Source organism: Heterodontus francisci, chromosome 13, assembly GCF_036365525.1.
Source record: "Heterodontus francisci isolate sHetFra1 chromosome 13, sHetFra1.hap1, whole genome shotgun sequence".
NCBI classification, from domain to species: Eukaryota; Metazoa; Chordata; class Chondrichthyes; order Heterodontiformes; family Heterodontidae; genus Heterodontus; species Heterodontus francisci.
This window is the reverse complement of record NC_090383.1, coordinates 100,364,574-100,386,857: the sequence shown is the minus strand read 5'-3', so window position 1 is coordinate 100,386,857 and position 22,284 is coordinate 100,364,574. Positions and strand designations below refer to the sequence as shown.

Here is a 22,284-nt window from a genome sequence, read left to right as displayed (position 1 = left end):
TAACCTAGTAAAGTGGGGGTGGGGCAGGAGATAACAAAGGAGATGGTGTAGATAGGACAAGGTCACAGAATAGCTGACCAGAAGGTCGTGGGGCAAAGGCAAACAATATGTTAATGGTGTATTGAAAGACAAAGCATTAGTACAGATAGGGTGTTAATGGACCGAAAATTGAACAGCCGTAAGTACAAACATGAAAAAAAAACAGTGGGTAAGCAAACTGAACAAACTAAGAAGTTTAGTCTTAGTTTTTAACTTCTTAGTTTGTTCTGTTTGCTTACTCACTTTTTTTTCTAAGCCGATGAAGGCAAGCATGCCATATGCCTTCTTCACCACCCTGTCTACCTGTGTTGCCACTTTCAGGGAACTATGTACCTGCACTCCAAGGTCTCCCTGCTCAAGAACACTCCCCAGGGCCCTGCTATTCACTGTATATGTCCTGCCCTGGTTTAACTTCCCAAAATGCATCACTTTACACTTGTCTGCGTTAAATTCCATTGCCACTCCCTTGCCCACTTTCCCAGTTGATCTATATCCTGTTGTAACCTTAGACAACCTTCTTCACTGTCCACTATACCACCAATTTTGGTGTCATCTGCTAACTTACTAATCATGCCCCCTACATTCACATCCAAGTCATTAATATATATGACAAACAACAGAGGGCCCAGCATCGATCCCTGCGGCACACCACTGGTTACCGGCCTCCAATCTGAAAAACAACCCTCCACTACCAACCTCTGCCTCCTATCACCAAGCCAATTGTATCCAATTTGCTAGCTCACCCTGAATCCCATGTGTTCTAACCGTCTGGACCAGCCTACCATGCGGTCTGGCAGCATCTGTGGAGAGAGAAGCAGAGTTAACGTTTCAGGTCAGTGACCCTTCTTCAGAACTTCAGAAGTTAAGATTATAACTTATTTATCTTTCAGAAGGCCGCTGTTGGTGATGGTTCTGCAATGCCCATTGACACGTCCTCATCTTTTGTTTCTTTACCTGCCCCATTACCAGCTCCTTTTGCCTTGCGCCATCACCCCATTGCCATTTTATCTCTCCTGCCTAAGGTCATGCACCTGAAATGTTAACGTTTCTGCCTCTGTAGATGCTGTCTGACCTGCTGAGCGTTTCCAGCATCTTCTGTTTTTATTTCAGATTTGCAGCATCCAGTAGTTTGCTTTTGTTTGTATCAGGAAGCCCAATTGCCGCATTGGTAGCCAGTAATTTGGACAGCAGAGATGCAACCGGCTCTGCAAGTTTAATGTTTAATGCAGTATCTGACAACGCCACTTTAATGGAAAACAACACTGCTTTCCAGAAGAAAGGCTTGGGCAATTCAACTTTTAGCCAATGACGTTTGGAGTTTGAGAATACGCAGATCATTCTTTCGGAATTGCAATTGACTGAGTTGTGAAATGCAGTTCGTCACGTTGGAAGGTAGATTCAGTGCGCTGTTAAAGTAGGTAAAATCGTCTGTATGTGTGCAGGATGTCATCGCGACCCAATTCCAGAACTTCTGATAGACAGAAGACAAAGAAAGTGGCGATTGTTGGCGGGGGCTTGGTAAGGTTCACATTTTTTTTTAAGAAGATCAAGTTTGTATTTGCAGTCAGTAAATGCTTTCCTGCGGGTTGTAACAGCATTTGAGGGCTGAAGCACTGTACGACTTTGATATCAGACTTCAAATCTAGCAAGCAAAGCATTGAATATGAACTCAGATTTAACCCAGTGGAAAACGATCTTCGGAGCCGACCGATTAAAAAAATTATCGCACATAATTTGAGAAACTGAACTGTTTATTTTGCCTTTTTTAAAGAAACTGCTTCCGCTGTCAGTCGAACATGAAAATCACGATTTTACCAGCGGTAGGAATTCAACTACATGCGCGTCTACCAATTGGATCTTGAATCCAGTGTCTCAACCACTAGGCCATATCATTGTTTTTTTAAATTGTATTGGGACTGTTTAACCCTATAGTGATTGTGAACAAGTGATTTGGTGTTTTCCCCAAATAGTTGGTCTAGGAAGACTCAATACTGTCTCAGTTGTGTTGATCAGTTCTGCTGATTCCCCACACAATGGGCATGCATTTCCTCAGATGTTCAAAGTGTGACTGTAGGTGTAGTGTAGGGGGTTGGCTTGGCTGGCCTATGTGTTCTCAATAGTGGGTATAATGCAGAGAAAAATGCCTAGAGGCCTATTTAACCCCCCTACCTTCCCCCTGCCCTGCCATTCACTACCTGTGATCTTTCCATGATGAGTTAGGTGTTCTTGCTTAAAACATGCCTCAGTGCCATCTTGCTGACCTGTGACTTATTTTCATTTGCACCTGCTATTACAGGTGCTGCCTAAGCACCCTCGCCTCCCCCCCCGACGCTGCTTTAATCTAGGAGCTGAGGACTACACGGATATTAACAGAAGTAGACCATTCAGTCCCTCCAGCCTGTTCCATCATTCAGTTAGATCATGTCTGATCTGTACCTGCCTTTGCTCCATATCTCTTGATACCCTTGCCTAACAAAAATCTATCACAGTCTTGAAAATTTTTGATAGATTGAAGGAACCATGCTGGGTCAAAATAACGATTTAATGAGTTAGAGTAGCTAGGAAGGCAGTTGAGCAATTGCAGTCATCTTTCATACAGGCAAATCATTGATTCACAACATCCAGCAGGATCAACAGCTGAGTTAGACTATATGAGATCCATAATCTACATGACGGACAATAATTAACTGGTTTACTTGTGCATCGATTAAGTTTTTTACTGAGTCTAAGCCCTTGTTTTAGGATTTTCCATTCCTTTCCCTGATTTCTTCCTCTCCAGACCATGCACCAACTGCAGCGAGAACACAGGCAAATGAGCTTTCTCTGGCTCTTGCCAGAAGCATTTCACACTACCTGCTAGATGATATTTGAAAATAGTCCTGTAATGACTTTTTTCACATTAATTTCTCCCTGTGTAGGGAAGTGTCCAGTCTCTGTGCAACCAGATAACAATATGCCTAAGATTGAGACGTGGCATGAAGGACAGCTAAAATAACACTCAAACCATTTCAAGGACTCATAAATTGGGTGATATAACCTGTTGACTCTTAACAGTCTTTTTAATTAGCGTTTTCATTCAACTTTTTCATTGAAAACCAAATCTTCTTCCGCATAAAAACATTGCTGCCTCAAAGGAAAGTGGTGATGAAAACTTGCGTTACTAGGCACTTAATTCCGGAAGATCAGTTTTTTTTTTGTTTGCTTAGGTTGGTGCTTTAAACGCATGTTTCTTCGCAAAGAGAGGGTTTCAAGTGGAAGTTTATGAAGCACGCAAAGGTAGGGTTCACATTTATTTTCTGCTTTGGCATTTTCAGATGAACACTTTTTTCCAATTTGTTGTGTAGTCTTGGTTACAGATGTAGTTAAGAGTATCTGTAAAGTGCACAATTACTAAACTCAATCTAAATACCTGTATTTATATATCTATTAAAAATGTTGTATAAGCTGCACAATTCCTGTCCACATATATTGCTTAGCGGTCACCCAGTCTCTGCTGAACATCTCCGCTCAGTCCGCAAGCAGGACCCTGAGCTTCCGGTTCCTTGCCATTTCAACACTCCCTCATGCTCACACCTCTGTCCTGGGATTGCTGCAGTGTTCCAGTGAACATCAACGCAAGCTCGAGGAACAGCATCTCATCTACCGATTAGGCACACTACAGCCTGCCGGACTGAACATTGAGTTCAATAATTTCACAGCATGACAGCCCCCCATTTTACTTTCATTTTTAGTTATTTTTTTTCTTCCTTTTTTTTGACCTTTTTTATATTTTTTACAATTTTTTTTGCATTTATTTCATTTCATCTTAGTTTGTTCAGTTTGCTTACCCACTGTTTTTTTTCAGGTTTGCACTTGCTGCTGTTCAATATTCAGTGTATTAACACCTAATCTGTACTAATGCTTTGTATTTCAACACACAATTAACATATTGTTTGCCTTTGCTCCGTGACCTTTTGGTCAGCTATGTGGCCTGATCCAATCTTGACCTCCTTTGTTATCTCTTGCCCCACCCCCACCTCACTTGCTTATAACCTGTGACTTTTCTAATATTTGTCAGTTCCGATGAAGGGTCACTGACCCGAAACGTTAACACTGCTTCTCTTTTCACAGATGCTGCCAGACCTGCTGAGTGGTTCCAGCATTTCTTGTTTTTATTTCAGATTTCCAGCATCTGCAGTATTTTGCTTTTATAATATTTCTGATTTCCTTTTTGACAGATATTCGAACGGCTAAAGATATAAGGGGAAGAAGCATCAATCTTGCTTTATCTCACAGAGGGCGGCAGGCTCTAAAAGCTATTGGAATGGAAGACCAGGTATGGAGAATCTGCCCATTTTCAATTAACTTGGTGGAAAGAAATAATCTGGGGCACATCATCTTTATTCCAAATAAAAGATTAAATGTTCTGATTATATACATTTTCCCAAACCAAAATAAAACTGCTGGGTTCTTGCAAGTTAGATGCTGTTTCATGCTGCATGAATTCCATATTGGGAATTAAAGTAAGCCAGCCCATCATAATGTACCTGTAATTTTTTGACTTGACTATTATGAGGATTTGGGGGAAGGGTTACAAGAAGTATCAACCAAAAGGCACTGAGGTAATAGCCCCCTGTTTTTAAATTGAAGAGGAGACAAAAATGGCACTGGAGCTAAATTTGAATTGTTCAAAAATAAACATATTAATATAAATATAGCATCTTATAATAGTTACAGCACAGAAGGAGGCCATTTGGCCCAAAATGTCCATGCCAGCTCTCTGCAAGAGCATCCCAGCTTGTCCCCCTTTTTCCCCATAGCCCTGCACATTTTTCCTCTTCATATAATTATCCAATTCCCTTTTGAAAGCCATGATTGAATCTACCTCCGTCACACTCTCCTGCAGTGCGTTCCAGATCCTCACCACTTGGTGCATTTAAAAAAAAAATTCCTGATGTCCCCTCTGGTACTCTTTTCAATCACTTTAAATCACTGTCCTCAGATTCTTGCTTCCACCAATAGGAAGATTTTGTCGCTATCTACTCTGTCCAGACCCCTCATTATTTTGAACACCTCTAACAAATCTCATCTCAACCTCCCCTTCTCTAAAGAGAACAGCTCCAACTTTCCTATCTATCCATGTAACTGAAGTCCTTCAACCTCGGAACCATTCTCCATAATTTTTTTCTGCACCCTCTCACTAATGCCTCCACCTCCTTCCTAAAGTGCGGTGCCCAGAATTGGACACAATACTCCACTTGAGGCCTAACCAGTGTTTTATAAAGGTTCACCATACCTTCCTTGTTTTTGTACACTATGCCTCTTTTTATAAGACCAGGATCCCGTATGCCTGTCAACGTGTGGTGGCACCTTCAAATATTTGTGCACATGTACACCCAGCTCCCTCTGTTCCTGCACCCCCTTTAGAATTGTATCCTTTATTTTATATTGCCTTTCTTCATTCTTCCTACCAAAATGTATTACTTCACACTTCTCTGCATTAAATTTCATCTGCCAAGTGTCTGTCCTTCTACCAGCCTGTCAGTGTCCTCTTGACGTCTATCACTATCACAATACTCACAAGTTTTGTGTCATCTGCAAATTTTGAAATTGTGCCCTGCACATCCAAGACTAAGTCAATAATATAGATTAAGAAAAACAGTACTTCTAATACTGCTTCCTGGGGAACGCCCCTCTATACCTTCCTCCAGTCCAAAAAACAACCGTTCATCACTACTCAGCCAACTCATATCCATGCTGCCACTGTCCCTTTTATTCCATGGGCTTCCACTGCTGACAAACCTCTTATGTGGTACTTTATCATAAACGCCTTTTGGAATTCCATGTAACCACAGCAACATTATTACCTTTATCAACCATCTCTGTTACCTCATCAAAAAACTCATTCAAATTAATTAAACACGATTTAGTCTTAACAAATTTGTGCTGGCTTTCCTAAAATAATCCACATTTGTCCAAGTGACTGTTTTGTCCTGGGTTAACAATTCTAAATCTTTCCCACCACTGAAGTTAAACTGACTTGCCTGTAGTTGCTGGGCTTATCCTTACACCCTTTTTGAGCAAGGGTGTAACATCTCCAGTCCTTGACACCACCCCTATATCTAAGGAGGATTGGAAGATTATGGCCTGTGACTGCAATTTCCACCCTTCCTTCCATCAGCATCTTCGGATGCATTTGATCCAGTCATGGTAACTTATCAACTTTAAGCCAATCTTTCTAATACCACCTCTTTATTAATTTTTTGCCCATCCAGTATCTCAACTATGTTCTCTTTCAGTACGACTTTGGCAGCATCTTCTTCCTTGGTAAAGACAGATGCAAAGTACTCATTTTGTACCTCAGCCATGCCCTCTGTCTCCAGCGTAAATCCCCTTTTTGGTCCCTAATCAGTGCTACTCTTCTTTTACAACCTTTTTACTATTTATATGCCTATAGAAGACTTTTGGGGGACTTTTTAGTCAGGGGGAATAGATACTGCCCTCTGCAGCCACAACTAGAAGTTCTGAAAGTTGTGTTGCCTGCCCAGTGCCAGGGTTGAGGACATCTTCTTGTGGGTGGAGATGAACTTGGAGTGGGAGGGGGAGAATGTAGTTGCCGTGGTCCATGTAGGAATCAACAGCAAAGGTAGAACTAGGAATGATGTTCTGCGAAAGTTTGAGGCGTTAAGGTCCAAATTAAAATGCAGAACCTCAAAGGTAATAATCTGTGGATTGTTAACCTGAGCCACGCGCCAATTGGCATAGGGTCAAGCAGATTAGAGAATTAAACGCGTGGTTCAAAGAGCAGTGTGTGAGGAAGGGGGTTTCAATTCCTGGGACACTGGCACCAGTACTCTGGGAAGAAGGAGCTGTTCTGTTGAGATGGGCTTGACTTAAATTGGGCTGGAATTTGTGTCCTGGTGAATCATTTAACTAAGGCTGTGGATAGGGCTTTAAACTAAAAAGGTTACGGGAGGGTTCAGGTGAAAGAAGATTTGGAAATCTAAAGAGAAAAGTCAATACAATAGAATTGTGTAGAGATTTGGGTAAAGATGAGCAGAGTGGGACACTTGGGGACAGAGGGATTAGTGTATCAGCATATAAGGCCCATGCAAAGAATAGTTTTTAAATTAAAGATTGATGAAAGGTCACAGACCTGAAATGTTAACTCTGTTCCCCTCTCCACGGATGCTGCCAGACCTGCTCAGTATTTCCAGCACTTTGTGTTCCAGCACCCGCAGTGTTTTGCTTTTATTATATTGGAAAATTTAGGACAGTTCTCCTTGGAACGGAGAAGGTTGAGAGGTGACCTAATAGAGGTTTTCAAGATGATGGGTTTTGATACAGTAGAAAGAGGAAAAACTATTCCCTCTTCAAGTGGATCAATAACCAAGGGTCATAGATTCAAAATCATTAGCAAAAGATCTACAGGGCCTATGAGAAATATTTTCATGCAGGGCTGTTGGGATCTGGAATGTTCTTGCTGAAAAACTGGTGGAACCTAATTACATAAATAATTTTAAAAGTGAGTTGGACAGGAACTTGAGAATGAAGAACTTGCAGGGTTACGAACAAAAAGCAAGAATGTGGGCCTAAGCAGAACTGCTCTTTCTAAGAGCCAGGATAGGCATGATGGGCCAAATGGGGTCCTCTGTGTCATACGTGTCCATGATTTTGTTTAAGTAAACTTTGCAGTCAGAAGAAAATAGGTTTTCTTCAGCATTACTTGTAGTTCTAGCTGTCTTGACACTATCATTTTAGGGTGTCATATACTTACATTTATTTTGTAGGCAGTTTGAGGAGGAAGATTGGGAAAGCAGTCGTGATGGGGATTCTGTGGTTAGGACAGGTGTTTCTGCAGCAACAGATGTGATTTCAGGATGGTATGCTGCCTCCCTGGTGCCATTGTCAAGAACGTCACTGAGTGGCTGCAAAGCACTCTGAGGGTGGGGGTGAGGAGAAGAGTGAACAGCCAGAGTCTGAGGTCCATATCGGTACCAACGACATGGGTAGAAAGAGGGATGAGGTCATGCAAGCAGATTTTAGGGAGCTAGGAAAGAGACTAGCAAGCAGAACCTCAAAAATAGTAATCTTCAGAATAGTCTCAGTGCCACGTGCTAGTGAGTATAGCAATAGGAGAAAAGAGCAGATGAATGCATGGCTGGAGACATCATTCAAGAAGAAGGGCTTTAAATACCTGGGACATTGGGACCCATTCTGAGGGAGGTGGGACCTATACATGCTGGATGGGTTGCACATCAACAAAACCGGGACCGATGTCTGTACGGGGGCGTTTGCTAGTGCTGTTGGGCAGGCTTTAAACTAATTTGGGGGAGGGGAGGGGTGGGGGGGGTGGAGAAGTGGGAATCAGGATGTAGCATTTGGAAGGCTCAACAAGTTGCACAAAAGATTGGGAGAAGCAGACAGCTCTAGAGCAAGAAATGGTAAGGTATTGGGTGGGGTTAGACTAAGAGGTAATACAATAAGGTCTAAATTAATTTTACACTGCATGTATGCAAATGCACAAAATATGGTAAACAAGCCACATGGGAATGTGATGTTGTGGCAATAAGAGAGCTGGCTCAAAAGTGGGTAGGACTGGATACAAGGTGTGAAGGAAAGAAAGCAGGAGGGATGGCTGTAATGATTAAGGAGAATATTGCAGTGCTGGAGACAGAGGATGTCCTGGAGGGGTCAGTAACATAATCTATTTGGTTCAAGTTAAGAAACAATAGAGGTACCATTACACTAATGGGTATATTCTATAGGCCACAAACTATTGGCAAAGATATGGATGAGCAAATTTGCAGGGAAATTGTAGAGCTGCAAAAACTATACAGTAATAGGGGACTCCATTATTCTAATATAGCTAAGTTAGTTATAGTTTAAGTTAGCTATGGAAAAGGACAAGAAGCAATCTAAAGTCAAAATACGTAATTGGAGGAGGGATAATTTTAATGCAATGAGAATGATCTGTCCCAGGTAAATTGGAATCAAAGATTGGCAGGCAAAACTGTAACATAAGCTGCCTTTTTAAAGAGTAGGTGGTTTGGGGGACAATGGAGGTACATTCCCATGAGGGGGGAAAGGTAGGGCAACCAAAGCCAGGTCTCCCTAGATGACGAGAGCGATAGACAGTAGGATGAAGCAGAAAAGGGGGTGTATGACAGATGTCAGGTTGATAAGACAAGTGGGAAACAGTCTGAATATGGGGGAAGTGGAAAAGGAAATCCGAGGCGAAGAGAGAGTATGAGAAAAGACTGGAAGCTAACATAAAAGGGAATCCCAAAGTCTTTTATATGCATATAAATAGCAAAAAGTTTGTAAGAAGAGGGATGGGGCTAATTTGGGACTAGAAAGGGGATCTATGCACAGAGACAGAGGGCATGGCTGAAGTACTAAATGAGTATTTGCATCTGTCTTTACAAAGAAAGAAGATGCTGCCAAAGTCATAATGAAAGTGGAAGTTGTTGAGATACTGGATGGGCTAAAAATTAGTAAAGAAGAAGTAATAGAAAGGCTGGCTGTACTTAAAGTTGATAAATCATCAGGATCGGATGGGTTGCATCCAAGGATGCTGAGAGAAGTACTAGCCATGATCTTCCAATCCTCCTCAGATACTGGCGGGGTGGCGTGGGGTGGTGGGGGTGGGTTGGTGGTGGGCAGATGACTGGAGAATTGCAAATGTTACATCCTTTGTTCAAAAAAAGGTGTAAGAATAAACTCAGCAACTGCAGGTCCGTCAGTTTAACCTTGGTGATTGGAAAGCTTTTAGAGATAATGATCCAGGCCAAAATTAACAGTCACTTGGACAAGTGCAGATTACTTAGGCAAAGTGGATTTGTTGAAGGCAAAATGTGGTTAACTAACTTGATTAAGTTTTTGAGGGTAATGTGGTTGATATATGATAAAGTGCCATCAAAATTGAAGTCTATGAAATAAAAGGGAAAGAGACAACAAAAAAGATACAAGAAAGATACAAAATTGGCTGAGTGACAGGAAACCAAAACTAGCAGGGAACGGTTGTTTTTCGGACTGGAGGAAGGTATGCAGTGGTCGGTACTAGGACCACTGCTTTTCTTGAGGGTAAATCAACATCTGACATGTGGGAGTCTTTCAAACGTCAACTGATTAGAATCCAGGACCAGCATGTTCCTGTGAGGAAGAAAGACAAGTTTGGCAAGTTTCGGGAAGCTTGGATAACACGGGATATTGTGAGCCTAGTCAGAAAGAAAAAGGAAGCATTTGTAAGGGCTGGAAGGCTAGGAACAGATGAAGCACTTGGTGGAGTTGCGGATAATGATGAGGATTGTCAGAGGATACAGCAGGATATAGATCGGTTGGAGACTTGGGCGGAGAAATGGCAGATGGAGTTTAATCCGGACAAATGTGAGGTAATGCATTTTGGAAGGTCTAATGCAGGTGGGAGGTATACAGTAAATGGCAGAACCCTTAGGAGTATTGACAGGCAGAGAGATCTGGGCGTACAGGTCCACAGGTCACTGAAAGTGGCAACGCAGGTGGATAAGGTATTCAATAAGGCATACGGCATGCTTGCCTTCATCGGTCGGGGCATAGAGTATAAAAATTGGCAAGTCATGTTGCAGCTGTACAGAACCTTAGTTAGGCCACACTTAGAATATTGCGTGCAATTCTGATCGCCACACTACCAGAAGGACCTGGAGGCTTTGGAGAGGGTACAGAGGAGGTTTACCAGGATGTTGCCTGGTCTGGAGGGCATTAGCTATGAGGAGAGGTTGGATAACCTCGGATTGTTTTCACTGGAACGACGGAGGTGGAGGGGCGACATGATAGAGGTTTACAAAGTTATGAGCGGCATGGACAGAGTGGATAGTCAGAAGCTTTTTCCCAGGGTGGAAGAGTCAGTTACTAGGGGACATAGGTTTAAGGTGCGAGGGGCAAAGTTTAGAGGGGATGTGCGAGGCGAGTTTTTTACACAGAGGGTGGTGAGTGCCTGGAACTTGCTGCCAGGGGAGGTGGTGGAAGCAGATACGATAGCGACGTTTAAGAGACATCTTGACAAATATATGAATAGGAAGGGAATAGAGGGATATGGTCCCCACAAGTGCAGAAGGTGTTAGTTTCGGCAGGCATCAAGATCGGCGCAGGCTTGGAGGGCCGAATGGCCTGTTCCTGTGCTGTACTGTTCTTTGTTCTTTGTTTAAAAGAGGGTGCAGAAAAGATTCATGAGAATGGTTCCAGGGATATGGGACATCAGTTATGTGGGTACAGTGGAGAAGCCTGGGTTGAGAAGACAAGGTTGAGAGGAGATTTGATAGAAGTGCTCAAAACCACGAGGGGTATAGAAAGAGTAGAAGATAGAGAAAAACTGTTCCCATTGGCGGAAGGGTTGGAAGCCAGAGGACATCGATGGCGACACGAGGAATGAGGAATTTTTAAGGGATGAGTGGGTAGGATCTGGAATGCTCTACCTGATAGTGTGGTGGAGGAAAATACAAATGAGGCTTTCAAATGTGAATTGGATAAGCACCTGAAGAGAGAAAATTTGCAGAGCTGCAGGGAAAGGGTGGGGCAGTGGATCTAGCTGAGTTTTCTTGCAGCAAGCGAGCATAAACAAGACAGGCCCAAAGAGCCTCCTTCTGTGCTGTAACTATTCTGTATTTTCTGTTTTGTCGAGAGGGCCTTGATAAAGGATCATAATAAAAGCTTCTACTTTCAAGGCTTGATAAAGGTTTTACTTTGTTATTTTCTGGCTAAAATAGTAAACTTTTATTTGAACACTTTCATTTTCATTTACCACTATTGGTATTCCGGCATTTAATACCTGAAAAAATTATCACTATCCCAATGTTAAAAGGGACATTCAAGCCACCAGTAAATGTGGACTAGAATCATTTAATAAACAATGTCATGAATATCAGCACCCACCAGCACCTCCTTTTTCCCCCCCAAAAAATGGTTGCAGATTTTTGGAGTCTTCTCTGCTTAAGGTTTCAGCCATTTATGTGGGGATCATGTAGGAGGCTTGAGTGGGATTAAGGGCAATTTCAAGTTGCTCTGAACATCTTAAATCTCAACAGAAAGTCAGTTGTGAATGACCATTTCTGCTTCACTGCCCCTGATTTAGATAAGCTCACTGAAGTATTTTTGAAAAGTATCAATGATTTTAAATTGGTACATTTAATGACACTTGACCCCTTTTGTTAAGCTTAAGCTCAAGAATAATAACTACTTTGCAATTTGTGTTTGTTGTCTAACCAACCTCAGATTTCCCAATTTTTAAAAATATAATTCTTCAATACTTGTTTTTAAGGTAGTATCCAAGGGCATTCCCATGAATGCCAGGATGATCCATTCCCTTTCAGGCAGGAAGTCCTCTATTGCTTATGGAACAAAAGGCCAGGTAACTTTTTATATATAAAAAGGCACCACAACACTGTTAACACAGCAAGCATTACAAGGGTTGCCTTGTACGCTTGTTATTTTGTTTTCATAGGTGTAGCTAAGAAGCAGCAAGATAAACTGGCTGAGAACACTCACAATGCACAGTTTCACCTACTTTACCCACAGCAAACATCAAATTGAGAAGCATACCTGGGGAAGAGTTAGAGCAGGAAACACAAGGTGGAACACAAGGGGCGGCACAGTGGCGCAGTGGTTAGCACCGCAGCCTCACAGCTCCAGCGACCCGGGTTCAATTCTGGGTACTGCCTGTGTGGAGTTTGCAAGTTCTTCTTGTGTCTGCGTGGGTTTCCTCCGGGTGCTCCGGTTTCCTCCCACATGCCAAAGACTTGCTGGTTGGTAGGTTAATTGGCCATTATAAATTGCTCCTAGTATAGGTAGGTGGTAGGGAAATATAGGGACAGGTGGGGATGTGGTAGGAATATGGGATTAGTGTCGGATTAGTATAAATGGGTGGTTGATGGTCAGCACAGACTCGGTGGGCCGAAGGGCCTGTTTCAGTGCTGTATCTCTAAACTAAACTAATATACAGCAAGTGGTCAGAAGAGGCGGCTGGAGGGACAAGCTCCAGACCACCCTCAGATGAGGAGTTCCAGGATTGGTGCCATTCAGAATCTGCCTACAAAGGAACACAGCTTTCTGAGCATGAGCAATTCATGAAGTCCTTTTGAATGTTTGCAAACAACCCTGCACAGTATGATGTCGACTTTCTATGAGCTGATAAATGACCTTATCATGGAAATCTTGCTAAATAGAGAATCCAAGTGTGTTTCAGGGCCAGCATAACTAATGGTATAGTAACCTTGGGCTCAGATCTGTGATTTTGGTCCTGTCTGGATTCAGCATGCTGGGGAACAGTATGAACAGAGTCCTAATGCAGGGCATCTGTGACCTCATTGCAGTTCTGCAGTCTGTCCCTAGGCAAATGGCAGGACATATTGAGAGGGCCAAGCAGCAGGGACATGGTAGGAGAATGTACAGATAAGAGAGTTGTATCTCAGAGTGATTCACCATCTATGGGTGGCTTCGTCAAATCACCTGTAAATGGCTAGAAAAAGAGAACAGACTGCAGAGGAAGCTGATGAACCACACCTGTTCAGGAAGCCCTTCAGAACAACCAGCAGCCAGCTACCTCATTGTTTCTCCTTTATTGGGTGGAATTTGGAGAAGTAAAAAAACTAGTAACAAACCCTTGCTATACATTTCACAAGAGGGAAGCAGTTGGTAAGCGGCAGTTGCACAAATTTTGGGCGTTTGGACTTAAACCTTCTTTTGGAAGTCTATTTGTTATGTAAAACCTTACTGCTTTAGGCTATAATGATACATGGATAGTTGGTAAACTGAAGTTACAGATCCTGATGTTACATGGGGTTATTGTGACAGTTTAGTTGGAGCATGATAGAGGAATGCTTGTATTAGATGCAAAATCCGGTGGACTGCTTAATGGGTGTACAGTCCTTCCCACCCATTCGTCCTCTGTGCATTCTGTCAGACAGTGTTTTATGCCTATGTGCTAAAGCAGAAAACTGGCACATGTTATTTTTCTAAAATGTACATTACTGCATTGGGCAAGTCTCCCCAGTACAAACCTGGCCAAAAGCAATTATTACATTTGTCAAGGCATGTGACTGATAATAGTAGCCATATTAATATGGTCCCTGCATCGGGAAATGATGTTCAATTGTGTATCTTTGTCTTTCAGTATATCTTGTCAGTGGATAGAACAAACTTGAACCGAACACTATTATTTGGTGAGTAAATGCTGGACATCTTCTTCTAAAAATACTTTGTTCCATTTCTCCATCTTTCACTGAAGTGTACTTTATCTGTATTTGCAGCTGCTAGCCAATACCCAAATGTGAAGTTAAACTTTGAAGAGAAGTTGCAATACTACAATGCTGAGAAGGGGGTGCTGACATTTATCAGGTAATCTTTCCGCAGTTCGCCACCATTTTGAAAAGATCATATCCAAGTTCTGCTAACTCAGTAGTTTGAAGTGAAGACTGCAATGCAGATTGTAGCATCATTGCTGAAAGCCTGGGAAGCAAGGTGTTAACAAGACCTGTCTTATTGAAGGTATGTGGCATTCTGTCTTTTGTACTTCAGTTTGGCTTAATCTGATTAGCTGCTCTTCGGTCACGTAGGAGTTTCAACAATTAAAGCCTATTGCTGTGCATGTGTGTGTAGGCATGCGTGTGTGCATATAACTTACTATTTGTACAGTATCTCAAAATCTATAATTACATCAGCAATGGGCCCTGAAATTCCAGACGGTTTTTTTTAGCAGATCCGCATTGTTAAATCAGGATAAATGCTTTTTTACTGCCAGCAAATTGGGGCAGAAGCCATTTCTCCCAGTTTTCCACTGCAAAATTGTTTCTTTTCTTTTCTCTCCTCTTCCACTTTTCCTAGTTCAATTCCCTATTTGACTCTTTCCATGCTCAATTACCACCTAATTACAATATCATAGTAATGGCAGTCGGTGCTGCTGTCATGAATTTCAATGCACTGGAGAAAGTTAGAATGAAAAATGTGAAGCACAGCTGTTGTCAGGATCAGATTGGCATAGTGAGGTGTTTGAGACCGAAGACTTCTAAAAGTTCAGTAGAAATTGCAGTTGGGAATGACTTTTTGGATTTTTTTTTTTTTGTTGCGTAGCCCTGAACTTAATTCTGACTGCCTGTAGGAGTGAGAGATCACTGGGAGATTTTGACCCTAAACCCCACCTATGGTGAGCATTTCTCAGGAGCAGATATGCCTTTCCCGTTAATTTAGTAACATTCATTTACTGCTGTGCACTCACTTTCTTACTTTAAAGATAAAGTTTGAGTGTTCTTGGTTTGATGTAATGGGTTAATTTCAGTTTTTATTGCCAAACAAAAATAGGGGGATAGCAAATTGGCAGCCTGTTTTATACCTTTTCCAATATTTTTTTCTTTTGCATTAAAGTCAATGTCAAGATGTGAAAAAAAGCTGCTGATTCACTATCCCCCATTTTTTTTAACCTGTTGATGCAAGTTAAAATTGTTGTCATACAGTGCAGTAATAATGCATCTGTAACCCCATTGCTGGATCCATTCAGGGTAAGTATATCAAGATAAGAAATCTTGTCTTCACCTATAATTTGTTTTGATTGTAATCAGTGGCAGCCTCTATAGATGGGAGGATCCATAAGTGACTAAGGTTGAGTCATACCAACGGCATTTCTCCAGTCTTCCAGATATTTTTATGTACTACTTTAACTGCAACTCCTGTAATAGTACTGTACTGTGTGGGAGTGTGTGCTTCACCTTTTAGGCATTAGTTGAGTGGCTGATTCCATCTGCATGTAGAATGCACTTTGCAGTTGTCCTCACACTGTTTACCATGATCTACAGGACCTGACTATGAACCATGTTTTTTCTTACCTTCTCTCTTTCTTTCTCTCTCGCACTCTCTCTTTCTTGCACTCTCTTTTTCTCTCTTTCTCGCGCTATCTCAAAAATTGCACACTTTTTTTTATTTTTAAACTAGTTATGTAGCTAACTAAAATAAAAACAAGAAATGCTGGAAATACTCAGCAGGTCTGGTAGCTGACTAGTTGACCTGCATTCTTACTGGCATTTTCCATTCAGTTGTTTCTTTTTATACAATTCCCAAAGGCAGATGGGACAAAGTTGGATGTTTCTGACAGTATTTTTTTTTAAAAAGGCAACATTTTAAATTCCTTTAACACATCTCCTGTGACCCAGGAGTAATTTCACTCCCTTTATTGAGTATATATTAGATGCCTCTTAAAATGGTGGAGTTCTTTGCTGCAGTCACCATGTGATTTGATCAAAGTTTGGAATGATTATACTTAACAAGAGTGTTGGACAAGCTGGAAAGGGAGGTCCAGGTAGGGAGAGAACATGTTAGCATCAGCCACTCCCCTCTGCAGTTTGTTACTTCTAACTTCTCAATGTTTTGTAAATTTTCCTTCAAAAACATTTGTAGCTTCCATTGTTGAACACTTTTCTCCTTGATTCTAAACATTTCTTGCTTCACTGCTAGAGTCTGCCATATTTGCTTAAACTACAGAGTAAAATGTTTAGTTTTGTACTCATGCCAGACCCGATAGCTCGACGTATGAGGTTTCACATGACCTTGTTGTTGGATGTGATGGAGCTTTTTCAACTACGAGGAAACAGTTCATGCGACAAGCCAGGTTTGATTACAGCCACGTGTACATCCCTCATGGTTACATGGAGCTTACAATACCTCCTAAAAATGGTGATGTAAGGATTGGTTTAAATATAAGTACTTTTTAATTTTGCTTCCTACTTGTCTTTCATGTTGAATGTTGAATACAGAAATACACATCAGAATGTTTTCTTTCAGTTTGCAATGGAGCCAAATTTTCTTCACATATGGCCCAGAAACACCTTCATGATGATTGCTTTGCCTAACTTGGTGAGCATTATTAACTACTTTATCAAAATCAATGTCTGAGAAACCCATTTCCTTGCATTTCTAATGGACTATATCCCTACTTCTCAGTTGTGGACATGTTTGGTTTTCAGAGAGTTTGAAGCTACATGGAGCTTGATCTTTGGGACATTGAAATTCTGATGGTGTTCTCCCAGTCTCCCATTGTAAGCTGGGTAGGGACCTGGCAGAGCACTGGGATAAACAATGTAAAGAGCCATTAATGCTGTTTCTCCGGGGGTCAGGGGAGGGGGTGCTCCACTGATCACCTGACCAAGTTAATGCAGGAGAGCACCCATGGATTTTTGTGGCCTGGTTTTATTTCAGCTGCTTGAAGAGGAAATTTTAAAAGTTGAGTCCCATCTAATTTTACTTCTATCTTATTGTGAGCAGTGATAAATGATATTTGAGGCCTCTTTTGCAAAGTTGATCTGTCCTGAATGTAGTCATCTTGGGGCTGGTGCAGAGACTAACCTCTCTACCCAGTTTTCCCTGTCTACATCAGTTGCTGGTATCTGTTCAAATACATTGATTGAAATTGGACTCTATTGGAATGTGAGGTTAATTATATTGAGATGGAGGCCCTAAGGTTTGGACTTCTGCCTTCATTTAAAATTTGTTGCTTAATTCTAATAGTATGCAGATATAAAAACATTACAAGTGGCTCTGTATTGGCCTAATGTATTATGGACTATATATAAATTATTGGAAGGAAGAAACTGCTGAAATTCCTGCTGGAGACTGAGGAAGTTATAATTTCACAATGCAATGACATAATATGTGCATAAATTAGCTGCAATCATGTTTATAATCATTGGAAGTGCTGACTACACACCGTTTATGTTATGGAATTGTTATGATTTGATTATTAAGCACTGTGTTCCAGGGCATTACTTCTCCACATTTTTTATTTTTTCATGGGATGTGGGTGTTGCTGGCAAGGCCAGTATTTGTCACCCATCTCTAATTGCTCTTGACAACTGAGTGGCTTGCTAGGCTATTTCAGAGGGCAAGTAAGAGGCAACTACATTCCTGTGGGTTTTTATGCCAATTGATAGTTTCATGGTACCATTACTGAGACTGGCTTTCAAGTCCAGGTTTTTTTTTTAAATTGAGTGAGCATTTGAATTTAAATTCTACCAGCTACCGTGGTGGGTTTTGAACCCATGTCCCCAGGGCATGGATTGTTAGTTCAGTGACATTACCACAAAGCCACCATCTCCCCTGCTCTGTAAGATCCACTTTCCATCCACACTGAGATACTGATTTTGAGTGGCCTTGGGCTGAGGTCAGGCGCTTCACCAGGCAAAGGGAAGGAAATTGGATGGAAAGTAAACTCAGACTAGGAAGTGCTAACGATTTGTTCAGGTATAGCTTTGGCAGAGGCATGGACAGACCTGTGCTTTCGTTTTGGAGGTGGTGCTAAATCTGAAGATGGGGGAATTAAAAGAAGAATTAAAACGGAACACATTTTTAAACCACTCTTTCATGTTCTTTGCTGCCTGAACAGGACAAGTCATTCACATGTACTCTCTTCATGCCTTTTGAAGCATTTGAGAAGCTCACCACAGGAGAAGAAGTGCTCCAGTTTTTCAAGAAATACTTTCCAGATTCCATACTTCTTATAGGAGTGTAAGGATCTTATTTTACTCAAGATACTCAAGTTCATCAGCTTTTCTATTTACCCTGTTCTTGTGATATAAGTTTATGATTGAAATAATATGGTTTCTGGTGGTTAGTTCCATATATCATGGGAATACATCTAGGAGCAGGCCCTCCTTGTCACATGTGCTGTATTGCTTAGGGATAAATGGAAGCTTATCCTGGCTTGACTCTCCTGTCCCATGTTTCTCCTGGTCTAACTCTGCTGTGCTAAAATTCTCCCACTTTGTGCTGCTTCTGCTGCGCTGTGCTTTTTCCCTGATTTGTCTAGTCTGTGTACCTCCTAGATGCAAGTTTTTCTGCCCTATGCTCATCTTTCTCACCACCACAAAACAATCAACTTAACAGATTCTCATAAGTTTAGTTAAAAAGCCACATTTTAGACCACATTGTGATAGAGGGTATTCTGAACACACAATTGTAGGAAAACCATTAATTCAAGTTGACTTTAACTCAGCTGATTTTTTTAAATGTCAATGTATTTATTTTTACTATCACAAATACTCTAAATCCACCTCGCACACATGACAACACTATTTTCTTTCTTTAATATTGCTAGTTACCATTCCATCACCATGCCTTAACTCAAAACCACCTATGCCATTGCTGCTTATGAGTTAAAAGGTCATAATTAATTGTTGAATGCTCAAATTAAATTAACATATTTCATATAGTTGGACACATCTACAGTTGCCAAAGCAATTATAAAATCTCCAAGCGAGGCTTTTCAACCATCCATTAGGAGGTGTACAAGAGCAGCCTGGAGTGGCCTAGGAGGATGGTTTATTGGACCCACACATTGGGTAATTTGCTAGTCTGTTCTCTTAGCCTGTTTTGTTTATGGCATGTTGAAATTTAATTTACTAGTTTCAGTTTTTTTGATGACTTGGAAGCTAATTAACTCATTAACACATATTTTGATTAAAGACAAAGGCATTTTAAAAAATGTTTTCATACTTCAGCGAGGTCCAATCAACAAAGAAATTGGCCTCATAACTAAAATCTCAGTGATGACACTTCTGTTAAAATTAGTGAAACCATGAGCAGTCAGGTGGAACTTTTTTCACCCAACAGTTAATGAATATGGAATAAATACCAATTTAAACCATTGAAGCCAACAGAATGAGTGGATTAAGTAGGCAATTTGATGCACTTCTGGAGAGGGAAGAGGCTGGGGGCTATGAGAAAATGGTTAGCTGTGTTTGAATAATGAAAGCAGATCAACTTGCTTGAGCTTCATAGCCTGTTCATGTTCCTAAAGACTCTTGTGTTCACTTTTTGTAAAGCATTATGGTTGACTAAATGTGAATTTGTTTTTTAGTGAGGCGCTGAAGCGGGATTATTTCCATTTGCCAGCCCAGGCTATGATCTCAGTGAAGTGTTCCTCCTACAATATTGGTTTGAAGTGTGTGCTAATGGGAGATGCAGCTCACGCAGTTGTTCCTTTTTATGGTCAAGGCATGAATGCAGTAAGTGCTGAACATTTTATACAAAGTTTTACTGCATTAGAATCTTAAGCTATACCTGTTGAATTATTCGTTAACTACAACATTGAATTAAGCTTGAGTCTTTGATACCAGAGTTTTCTTGCTCTGTCTCTATTAAGCTTAGTGTGAGGAGAAGTTACACAAGCAAAATACAATCAAATGTAGCCATGCACTCTTCAGGTATTATACCAGGCACCTTGTCAGGTGTTGAACTACTGAAGACTGAACATTACAACCTATTTACACATTAATGATTCCTGCCCATGTCCCTCCTTCTTCCCTATTATCAGCTTTGGCTCAGTGGGTTGCCTCTGAGTCAGAAGACTGGGGATTCAAATCTCACTCCAGGACTTGAGCAGAAAAATACTGAGGGCGTGTTGGAAGCGCTGTCTTTTGGATGAATTATTAAAACAAGACTCCGTCTGCACCTTCGGGTGGTTGTAAAAGATTCTATAGTACTATTTATCCTTCAACCAACAGCTCAAAAACAGATTATCTGGTCGTTATCACATTGCTGTTTCTGGGAGCTTTCTGTGCACAAATTAATTGCTGCGTTTCCTACATTACAATGGTGACTACACATCAGCAATATTTCATTGGTTATAAAGTGCTTTGGGACATCTTGTGGTCATGAAAGGCAGTATATAAATTCAAGTTTTTTTCCCCCTTTTGCCGCATGACGTCCTGGCACTGTAATTTTCATTCATGTCCAAACTTGCTTTCATCATGAGCTTTATTTCTGTCTTTGTACCACAATTAATTGTTGTTCAACTAACTCTCGAACCTTCTTCCTAACTTCCACGTTTCAACACCGACAGCAATCTTTTTTTTTCAAAAAAAAGCAAATGTTCATCTGTACCACCCTGAATTTTTTCAGTTACTTTGTTTAAAATTTGAATGCTATCTTTTCACTTAACAATATGTGTGGACTAGAATACTTTATCACATTTTTTTCACCCAGTGTCAGCATCAAGCCTCAACAGTTACGGTACGAGTTGGGCAGGTGAAATGTGACTGACCCTTTACTGTCTCAAAGTTGTTTAATCAATTCAATCTGGACGGAATTACAAACCATTTCATTGTGTTCAAGAAAAGTGTGCTAATCCAATATGCCTCTCAGTCTCCATAATTAGTTTAACTTTCAAATTGTTTTAAAGTTTTACCTTCTGCTATTATTTGCACAAGAAGTTAGTATTATATTCATTGCAAACTTTATTTACACTGTTGAGAAGTCCATTTATACATCATTGCTCAGGCAGTGTGGTTTTATAAAAACCATTGGGACTGCTTGATTATAAACTAGGGGAATAATTGCAACTGAACAAATTCCTGGGCATTAAAATGGGCAAGGAAGAAATTTTGGTAACCGCAGAATGGCACTTACACAATGATTTTCTTTTTTACATAATTGCTTTGACCAACATATTACAAGGCTGATTTCTATGACCATTGCAATTATATCACCATGCTATTGGATTATTACATTAATTCCATTTTTCTGTCTGTGGCTGAGCATCATATGATGTATAGCACAGCTTGGCAGTTTCAGTGATTCGTCGTTCCCTGTGAATTCTCTACAGGCAGATGCTGTCTCTTTTATGCCAAGTCTCTGAAATGAATGATCAAGCGATCAGCTAAGTCCTAATTTAATAAACAAATTCCCAATCTCCCTATACAGAACTAGAGATGAGCAATTCTACAAACATGCGAACATATGAATTAGGAGTAGGCCATTCGGTCCCTCGAGCCTGTTCCGCCATTCAGTAAGATCATGGCTGATCTGTTTGTGTCACAAATTCAACACTCCCATTTACCCCTGATAACCTTTGATTCTCTTGCCTAACAAGAATCTACTTACCCCATCTTAAAATTATTCAATGACCCTGCCTCCACCACCTTCTGAGGCAGAGAGTTCCAAGGTCGCACAACCCTCAGAGAAAGAATTTCCTCTGATCTCTGTCCTAATAGGGCGAACCCTAATTTTAAAACAGTGCCCCCTAGTTCTGGACTCCCCCCACAAGAGGAAACATCCTTTCCACATCCACCTTGTCGAGACCATTCAAGATCTTCTATGATTCAGTTAAGTCTCCCCTCACTCTTCTAAACTCCAGTGAAAATAAGCCCAGTCTGTCCAACCTTTCCTCATTAGACAACCCGCTCATTCCAGGTATTAATCTAGTAAACCTCCTCTGAACCGCCTCCAATGCATTCATATCCTCCCTTAAAT

At 41.0% G+C, this 22,284-nt stretch overlaps 1 protein-coding gene across 2 annotated transcripts in view; it reads left to right on the top strand.

Moving 5' to 3' along the window:
• The first annotated feature begins 1,332 nt into the window (after positions 1-1,332).
• The window catches only part of LOC137376534 (kynurenine 3-monooxygenase), a 41,796-nt gene continuing 20,844 nt past the window's right edge, over positions 1,333-22,284 (top strand). Inside the window, exons 1-10 of one of the 2 annotated variants that reach the window (XM_068045276.1) lie at positions 1,333-1,557; positions 3,246-3,315; positions 4,257-4,354; positions 12,314-12,403; positions 14,165-14,213; positions 14,301-14,388; positions 16,553-16,718; positions 16,822-16,893; positions 18,419-18,540; positions 19,892-20,039. In XM_068045276.1, coding sequence (XP_067901377.1) covers positions 1,483-1,557; positions 3,246-3,315; positions 4,257-4,354; positions 12,314-12,403; positions 14,165-14,213; positions 14,301-14,388; positions 16,553-16,718; positions 16,822-16,893; positions 18,419-18,540; positions 19,892-20,039 — 978 coding nt within the window. In that variant the 5' untranslated portion in view covers positions 1,333-1,482. The remainder of the gene's footprint in view (positions 1,558-3,245; positions 3,316-4,256; positions 4,355-12,313; positions 12,404-14,164; positions 14,214-14,300; positions 14,389-16,552; positions 16,719-16,821; positions 16,894-18,418; positions 18,541-19,891; positions 20,040-22,284) is intronic. The other variant, XM_068045275.1, reaches the window with a different exon arrangement.